Genomic DNA, 9,500 nt, shown 5'->3' with positions numbered 1-9,500 from the left:
TTAAAAAGCAAAATTAACTAGAGAATGTTTGTTTTGCTGATTTGATGTAGGAACAGAGGTGGAAATAGAGGCAGAGCCATCTTTACTTTCATCAATGCTAATACCACTCTCATTTAAAAGATTCATCAGCTTGCTTACTTGTTACTTAATGAGAGACATCTGAAACATGATGTTATTTCCAATAGCCTTATCTTCTTGTGCAAATTGATTTTCTTCTACTATTGCAACACGATTCACTGACTTGCCTTTATTATAAGCATTTTTACCTTTATTGAACTTGAAGTGCTCTAGAAATCTTATCAATCTGTAACATTTCTCCTTTGAATGGCGCTTTTTATTACAATGTGAACAAATCACCTCATTTTTGTATTTTTTCTTTACATCAAATATCACTACCATAGCAATAGATTCCAAAACTAGTTGAACTTGTATCAGAAAATTTCTCTGTGTTTCTTCCCTCAGAACCAATCTACAAACCTTGTCCAAATTAGGTATAGGATCCAATATTATGATCTGTGACCTTATAGTAGAATATGAGTCATTAAGTCCATTTAAGAACCTGAAAACCATATCTTTCTAGTATTGGTCTGAGTATTTTTTGAAGCAATTAGGATTACACTTACCACATTCACATTGTGGTAGTGGCCTATTGTTCATCATTTTTTCTCAAATACCTTTCAATTCTATAAAATAAGTGTCTACAGATTTTGTTCCTTGAGTGACATTTCTTATAGTAAATTGTAAATTGCAAACCCTAGTGTCATTAAGTTGTGAGAAATTTAGTTTAAAAGTACTTCAAATATTAACCATAGAATTCATATAAAATATGGTTGAAGTTATTGGTGGAGTGACTGATTCTAAGATCCAAGCTATAATTAAATTGTTGCATCTAGTCCACGAATCAAATAATGGATTTGTCACAAAGGGTTTGCTAATATTTCCATTGAAAAAACCTACCTTATTTCTAATCGAGATAGCCAAGATAAAAGATTTGCTCCATGGAACATAGTTGTTCGTACTAAGCTTAGGAGTTATAACAATTGAACTTAAGGTGATTCGAATGGTGCAAAAAATAAGGTGATTGTAGATCTAAGTTTTGTGAAATTGTATTCTTAGAAACTGTGGTTTCTTCTATCGAAACTAAAATCTCAAGCTCAAAACAGAAAATCCAACAGATATTCCACAAAATATTAAAATCTAATCAATTACTGATCAGAAATATGTGATGAAAAAATTCAGAATCCCTAACTTGATTGGCTCTGATACCATGATAAAACTAGAGAGAGAGAGTTTGAAGAGATAGTGAAGCAAGTTAGTGAAATGTACACTGAATTCTTGTATTAATGAAATCAGTCATTATAGGGGTTTACATACAGAATTTCTCAACCAATAAAAAAGATAGTTTTCAACTAACTGAGTAACTAACATTTTACTTGAAGACTTACCATTACAACATAGTAAAACTGTAACTCCTAAAACTACATTAACCATTATAAATAATACACATGTACACTTATTCTTTTAATCTTCTAAATACAAGAGTTCCATCCTTTGGTTTAGCTAACTTTCAATACTCAGGAACTTTATTTTGAGTTTAAATATCAACTTCAATATCTGATACCATGTGACTTCTAGTTTGTTGCAGATGATTTGCATTCTAGCTTGATCATAAGAGAGGAAGAATAAAGTGGGATCAGGGAAGGATTCGGGGTGAACAGGAAATAAGTTTAAAAATTTATTCTTTGATTAATGTCGTGTCAGCGAAATTCATATAAATTTGATTTGATTCCATGTAAATAAGAGTGAGGATTGGGTGTTCCATTTTCAAATTTTCAAAGTCAAATTTATTAATTTTTTTATAAAAATAATGAAAATTTACCAAATTATTATAAAAATAAAAAATAATCAAATTTCACTTATAATCTCTTGATTGATTATTTCAATTTCAATGGATATTTTTAAGTATACTTTAAAAATATTAATAATTTTTTATAAATATTGTATATTTTAAAAATATATTATTAATGATATTTTTTATCAATTCAATTATAAATTTTAAATAAAAAAATTAACTGAAATAATCAAATAAATTATTCTTGAATCAAATGCTCGGATGGTCATCTTAAAATACTTTAATCTTAGTTTTTCAAAAAAAAAAAAAACTTTAATCTTAGTTGATTAGGTATTTCAATCTTACGGTAGATAAGATATCCATCACCGTCTGCTCTCACCCTAAGCGGAGCGGTTGCTTTTGAGGGTTGGACTAAATCCTTACGGCTGAGTACGGACCTATTGAGTCTGTCCAAGCAGCAGCCTCGGGTTCATTTTTCTTTTTTAAGATGTTTCCTTGTTCTCCGTCAAATCTGGCCGTGTGTCCTTTCTTGACGCATCCTTTGGAAGAAAATCTGTTTTATGTACATCGGGGTCAGGGCATCCAGTGATTTTTTGCATCTGATCTTTGAGTCGATTTCTTTTCAACTCTGTTACATTACATTTATTGAGTCATGGGTTTCTCATGTGTTAAAATCAAATTCCCAGATCTTGTATTGTCACTTACCTCTCAAAACAATCTATTAGCCCGCATAAAAGCCATTTTCATGGCAGTTCTGTCTCAATTTCTTCTGCTTGGGGGAGCCTTTTTTTCATTTGGGTGTAGACACCGTGATTACCAAGTTGAGAGTAGGCCATCCCCTTCTTTAGTTCCGGTCCCTGTCTTTTCAATGGTCCAGTCTCTGAAAAACCAGCTTCCCGTCATGCAATATAGTTGCTTTGTCAAGAGAAGATCAGGAGCTTGTGTTGTCGACGACCCTACCTGCTGCATTGTTTGCATGAATTTCGTTGACAGAAGCCACGAGGTCAGAGAGCTTGGCAGTTGTTATCACGTGTTTCACAGAGATTGCCTAGATGCTTGGATCGATCATGGCAACATTACATGCCCCCTTTGCAAATCCAAGCTGTTACCTGCTCAGGGAAACAGTTCAAGATTCGGAAGCGATCCATGGAGAAAGGAAAGGATGATTTACCTGTTCGGCGACGATGAAATGATGGGTACATGTTGATACTGCTTTATTTCTAATCTACTAGGATATTCGAATAATTCATTGATAATCAACATCATCTGAGGATGAGACTAACTCATAGTCATGCACTATCTTGCTCCTCAAAAGATTACCTCAATGAACAGCACAGAAATTGGGAAATATTGTCATGCTTGGAATGGCGCATGACAGGAGTTTAGGGCGTACTTGCCATTCTTTATTACCTACAGAACAGATGGACGGGTCCAAGGTTTAAATATGGATGATTTTATGCGCAGTGGTTGGTTTTGCTACGTACCTGCCGGCCGGCGGTTGCCAGAAATTTCCTTTGAAACGTTTGCCTTTTCTTTTCAAAGGGGCAATGTCTCTCAAGTCTTATGGGCGGTGAGTGCCATTGAAAAATAAAAACCTACTTTATCTCATCATTCCTAACAATAATTTCTTGTAATGTTCTGAAAGATTCTCTTCTGCTTTAGTTTTATTTTTTGTGTTCGTGGTTCGCATGATTCTAATTATATGAGTTCCTATAGTGTACGTATCAAAGCACTCTGATCACAACTCAGTAAGAATTAACATAATTGGTGCATTTTCATTAATTCATCAAAGCAAGGGAGTTGCATATTATCAAATATATCTTGTGATAATATCTTTGAACATTCATTAGATGGGATCTTAACTTATTTATTTGTTGATATTTTAATGTTTATTGATTCATATTAATGTAATTTGATTTTAGTTTTCTTTTTAGAAAAAAAGTAGAATTTAACTATTAATTTCATTTAATGTATCATATGAATAACTATTTAAAAGACATTAGTATATGGGAAATTATTTCGAACTTTTTGCATGAGTTGGTTTTCTCTTGCTGGAAATATCAAAGAGTCGAACAAGGCTTGAGCTGCATGAAACAACCAAACTCAAAGCCCAATGTATGGCTTTGGGCCTAAAATGTCCAAAAGTTACTATGTATAAGTAAGACTCATCAAAGACTGAAAAATCGGTAGGTCAATTTAACCATGAGGCTTCACATGAAACAGAATATCTGATCTCAAATTCCCCACGATTTCCCACCGCTTATTTCCCAAAACCTTAACCAACGAAACCAGACCTCTTTGCTTGCACCAGTTTGTTCCTTGTAATGGACCTGACTACCCCAATCGAACCATTGCAGCTCCTCTTCCTCCTGCTTGTGCATAAACATAGCACCCCTTCCACAACAAGGCATCATTCTCAGTAACATGTCAAAACCGCCTCAATCAATAAACAATGCCCAGAACAATTCCAAATCCAACTTTTACCTAAACAAGCCTACTGCTACTCTCCCTGACATATTCCTGACTGCAATTTCTCTCCTTTTCCTCTTCTCTTCACCTAAAGCCAACCATACCTTTCTTCCAAAATTCCTGCCTTTCCCTTCAAACCCACGCCGCTTTCTCAAAATTCCCACCATGTTCCACTCAAGGGTCCCCTTTGCATCCCCACAAGCTCTCTCTGATTGGCTCAAACCCCGGTTGCCTTCCGACTCGTTAGCCACCTGGGGGGTAAAACCGGGAACCAAAAACGTCCACAACCTCTGGCTGGAACTCTCCGAAGGCGAGACATCTCTCGTCGACTCCTTCCCTCCACTCCGTACAGTTAATGTCGTTACGGTTCGTATAATCGGCAAAGACAACCTTATCCTCATCGAATCTCGACAGGAATTGTCGGATGGTAGTGTCAGGGATCGGTTTAGACCATTGTCCGAGAAAATGAAGCCCCATGAAACCCCGGAAGAGGCCGTGACTCGTGCTGTAAGAGAAGAGCTAGGTTCGGTAGTTGATTCCGGGGTCGTGAGGATTGTGCCAGGGTCTTATCAAAAGAAACTGGAGGAGCGAAATTCGGTGTCATATCCGGGTTTACCGGCGCGTTATATTTTGCATTCGGTGGACGCGTGGGTGGAAGGTTTGCCTGAGGAAGATTTTTGTACTGAAGAAAAGGAAGAGTACGAGGATACCGATGGGACTAGGGGTTTGGAGAAAGCGGTGTCTGTAAGGAAGCATTACTGGAAATGGGTTAGTTCTGATTCGATTCATTCTTGAATTTCCACAAATAGATGCGGAATTTTTGTTGAATTATTTGGAAGTTTAAAGGGTTTATAGTTTTCTTCTTCTTTTTTAATTGTTGTGGTTTGAAGCTTTTTTAGATGCTACGGATTTAAAGTACCTATTTTTTTTGTAGTAATAAAGAATATTTGAACTTCTATATATAACAATGTACATGAAAACGACAGAATTATACTTCATTTTTGAGTTAATTTTCAAATACAGAGCTTCATGTGTTGTTTCTATGTTCTGTGTATAGACCATTGCGGTTGTGCCAATTAAATTTATGAGGTCATATCAGTTTTGATTGCATACAATAAGTTACAGTTGCGATTGTAGAGCCAAATTGTTTTATTCCTTCTGTTCTGATCTCACACACATGCTTGTTTTTTCTTTGAAGATCTTCTGAGTTCCAGATAGTGGACTGAGGGAGGTTTCTTTTAGAGTTTTAGTTGCCTTTGAACAATACAATGGAGTTTTTTTCTTCTTCCAACGGCTTGTGGAAAAGATTTTTAGCTTTAAGTTTCCAATTGCCATTGAAGCTAAGATTGTTGAAGTGGTCAGCAGATATGACCATTCAATACAGCAAGCATATCAGCCAAATACTAGTGTAGTATTAGCAAAGAAATAATATGAGAGAGCTGCGATATGCCCTTTCATGTGGATGTGAAGCATCGAATCCAGGATTGTAATCTAAAATATTTAATTGCGCAAAAAGAATTAATTTCTTAATGAGCAGGTTAAGTTTTACACCTTTTGCTCTTTCCACACAAGTTTGAGTAAGCAGCTTCATCTTTGTTCTTGGTTCCTGAGCTTGGGGGCTTTGAGTCTTGATAAATGTGAAAGTATTAACTTAATAATGGATGATGGAGATGAATGGCAGTCACAAGTGTGCTATTGGCCAGTAACTACTGGCTTGTCCACCATTGCACCGTGGATAACTAGAACCTAACTGCTAAACCTCCAGTTAAAATAGTTATTAATAGGAATACTAAAATATTGACAATTCAGCATTTTATAATACTCTAGTTACTGCAATTTGGGGCCCCTATTACTGTCAATAGTCAAATACTGAGTGATAGACAAGCTGATGTTGCAAAACACAGTGAATTCTCTCTTCCCACAAGGATTTCAGAGGAGCTCTGCTACAAGGTATCCTTATGTTTAAAGAGTTTTGGGAATAGGTTCTTTTGAGGCGTCTTATGAAAATTTGGAGTGTTTTCCTCTTTAATTAGGAATTGATTTTGTAAATGACGAGAAGAGAGTGAACTTGGTAAACTGTTTCTTTTATTTAAACATTCAGACTGAGCATCTCTCACTCTTATGGAGCATAATTTTGATTGAAGAGTTTGGTATTGTTCTTAGGGAGTAGTATTTAGGAACTTATAGAGTGGCGTTTGGGGGTTTTTGCCTGGGGAAGTTTGCCAAATTCAGCCTCAAGAGTTTGTTCTAAAAATGTGAACTGATGCTGGAGTTCTACTGAGGATTGTTTATATTACATCTTTGACAAACTTTTCATTCTGGTTTCTGATTAGTTTTGCCTCTGATGTGAGAAAAGGATCTGAATGCAACATGGTCTTATGGTTTTGTTGGGATGCCCTCTTACCCCTCTTTAACCAGTTGTCAGCAGCATACATTGATTAGATCCACCAGATGCCAATAAGAAACCTTATTGCAAAGAGAAGTAGGTCAACTTCGAGGTGGAAAGTATAATATGGTTGAACTTGACATATACAATACTGTAGGGAGATCAAAACTAAAATGCATAAGGTTTGTGAAGTTTCGGAGCAATTTCGTGGTTCAGATTGTTACAAGTGATCAGGTGAGAAATCACTAGGCTTTGATATCCTTAAAAAGTTTGGTCACTTTCTGCTTTTCCTGAGAGCACTGATAGTGAATGGGTCTTGTCTGTATTATACATTTTTACTGTAGAAATCAATTATTAGCAGCAAAATAGGTGCAATCTAACAACGAGTGTATCTAGGTCACATGCCAATAACGTTCCATCTCTTCCCTTTATAAAAGAAGCATTTTACATATAAAGGGCTGGCACTTTCTTTCTCCTTCTACCTCGTTTTTCTCTTTATTTATTTTATGCCACAAATGGCGTGAGGCATCCTCCCTTCTCTTATCTAGAGTAGGATGTTTTGCCTGTATAGAAAAGAGCCGGGAAATGAGTTCGGAAATTTTGGAAGAAAAATATAACGAAAAAAGGATAATATGCTCGCAGAATATACCCGTATTTGTTCTGGATTAAAAAGCTTTACTGCATTGTAATTGTTCATTAAGGATGCCTTTTGACGGTTTGTCTGCAATTAGAAAAAAAAGAAGATATCATAACTTTGTTACTGAGCAGGAATGGAAGGAATAATGAACTTGCTTCTGGATTTTACATGTTCTTTCAGTATATTCAACTATTCATATATCTGGATAGGCAAAGAATAGAAAGAAAAGATTCTATAGGCAAAAGGGACCCAGCAGTTGTGGGCTAGCGGCTATGTGAGTGGTCTAAGATTGCCACTATGAATCGTCTATAGTTATTAAAGGTGAAGGATTTACGTGACCAACAAAGCAACCTATTTCCGGCCTTTCGCAGCCCTTTTTCTTTCCGATTAGAATCTCATCCACGATCACCTCTATTCTACTTCTCTTTCTACCTGCTCAGAGGAGCAAAGGTGAAGCGATCCCCCCTCATCTTTCCACTATAAAAAGAAGCTATGCATCTTCTTTTTCATTCTCCACCAAGCACGTGCAAAGCAAAATCAGGCCAGAGTGATAATAAGTAGAAGATAAGAGAAAGATGCACATTCTGAATAAGCTTTTCATTATCACTTACCATATTACAATCTCTTAATTTTAGTTTTCAGAATACAACACATAAAACAGTGAAAAGTATAGACCATCAAGCTGATAACAAGCTGCTATTTCAAAGATAGACCTAAGATAACTGCTAAAAGCATGTTAGTTAACATCATATCACAAAGCAGTGGAACACTGAGTCCCTTGATTTGAACTCAGTGGACCTGTTGGGACAGTAGGTCCAAAAGCCATAACAGAAACACAGTTCACGTTGAACTGATATCGGCCAGAAACCCAAGTCCCAACCTTCCACCTAAGCTTTCCGTTTACCTTCAGGTTCAGGACTATTCTTCCAGCAGTCTGATCACGTCCAACTTCGTAACCAAAGGATGGAGCCACAGGCAGCCCTTTTCCCTCTAAAGATGCTGTTAACAGGTTGCTTTCTTCATGTCCTTGGTAGAAAGGAGGAAGAGAGGTATCAACAGTAATCTGTTGCCCTTTATATGCAGCATAAGCTTGCAACTTGTCGTAGTAAATGCCAACCTTTTTATTTGGATTTTTGGAGAGCAGGGTGAGTTGTATGGAAGAGTTGAGAAGGTGAGGGCCTGAAAGATTGAGTTGGTAGATATCTGCTTCTCTGAGGGAGAACTGAGGTTTTGCAGGGTGAAGGATAAGCCAGATGAGGAATATGAAGGCTAAAACTGTGCTGAAAAATGAAGAGAAGGCAAAAAATATTTTCTTGTAGGACTTGTCAATGCTCAGTCCTTGCTTGGCACAGTGTTTGGGAGATTTTGAGAGGACTTGAGACATTTGCAAGAGGAAGAACTGAGAAGAGAGAGAGAGAGAGAGAGAGAGAGAGAGAGAGAAAGAGGGAGAGGGAGAAGGTTTACGAGGCTAGGAAACGGAGGCGATGGGTTTAATAAAGGGAGAAATTGGAAACGGAAAGCAGCAATTATTTGGCTCTCATACTTTTGACTGGCAGCTGCTCTCCTGGTGGTGGGAAGTGGCCAATAGATATTCATGAGTTGCTAACTTCTCGAATGCACCTTTAAAATCTATGTTTGTAAGTTGAATTAAAATGTCAATGATATATCTACAACCATTGGATCGGTAGACCATGCTCCTTAGTCCTTGCTTTGGTCTCTTGTGGATGTAGCACATCTAAATCTGATGGGATGGTCACACACAATTACCAACTGTGGTGGAGCTTAAGTGCTTAACCTTTTCCCAAAAGCAAATGAGGTAGCTACATTTGGTACTTTATTTACTTGCAAATATAATTATATTCATTCCATAATTCCTCATTGATAGATGATTGCTTCCACAGTAGAATCTGGAAAACAAGCATCTATAATTGTTAGTATTTCATTTATAGAAAGCATGTTTGCAATGCTCAACATAAATTTGTTTCGCTGTAAATGATGAAGCACAAAATCAAGGCGTCTATTAATTTGATGGATGATCTTGAACAACTTAGCATTTCATTAGATCATTAATAACTGGAACGAGGAATCCTACAGCAACTAAACTCACCTATCTGGTAATTTTTCTGCATTGCCCTACTTTTTCAGTACTTTGCAGA

At 36.6% G+C, this 9,500-nt stretch overlaps 2 protein-coding genes across 2 annotated transcripts; one reads left to right on the top strand and one right to left on the bottom strand.

The window, feature by feature from the left end:
* Positions 1 to 4,047: 4,047 nt before the first annotated feature.
* Positions 4,048 to 5,289, top strand: LOC18605864 (RING-H2 zinc finger protein). Its single transcript, XM_018116745.2, has one exon. It carries the CDS (start codon positions 4,277 to 4,279, stop codon positions 5,114 to 5,116), a length of 840 nt encoding a protein of 279 aa, XP_017972234.2. The 5' UTR covers positions 4,048 to 4,276; the 3' UTR covers positions 5,117 to 5,289.
* Positions 5,290 to 6,847: 1,558 nt separating this feature from the next.
* LOC18605863 (NDR1/HIN1-like protein 26) lies at positions 6,848 to 8,911 on the bottom strand. Its single transcript, XM_018116861.2, has 3 exons — positions 8,249 to 8,911; positions 7,357 to 7,428; positions 6,848 to 7,270 (listed from the first exon to the last, which is right to left on the bottom strand). Exons 1-3 carry the CDS (start codon positions 8,726 to 8,728, stop codon positions 7,136 to 7,138), a joined length of 687 nt encoding a protein of 228 aa, XP_017972350.2. The 5' UTR covers positions 8,729 to 8,911; the 3' UTR covers positions 6,848 to 7,135.
* Positions 8,912 to 9,500: the final 589 nt, after the last annotated feature.

This window comes from Theobroma cacao, chromosome 3, assembly GCF_053813885.1.
Source record: "Theobroma cacao isolate CCN51 chromosome 3, ASM5381388v1, whole genome shotgun sequence".
Taxonomy (NCBI): Eukaryota; Viridiplantae; Streptophyta; class Magnoliopsida; order Malvales; family Malvaceae; genus Theobroma; species Theobroma cacao.
Note: the sequence above shows the minus strand (reverse complement) of the source record. Positions and strands in the feature narration are given on the sequence as shown.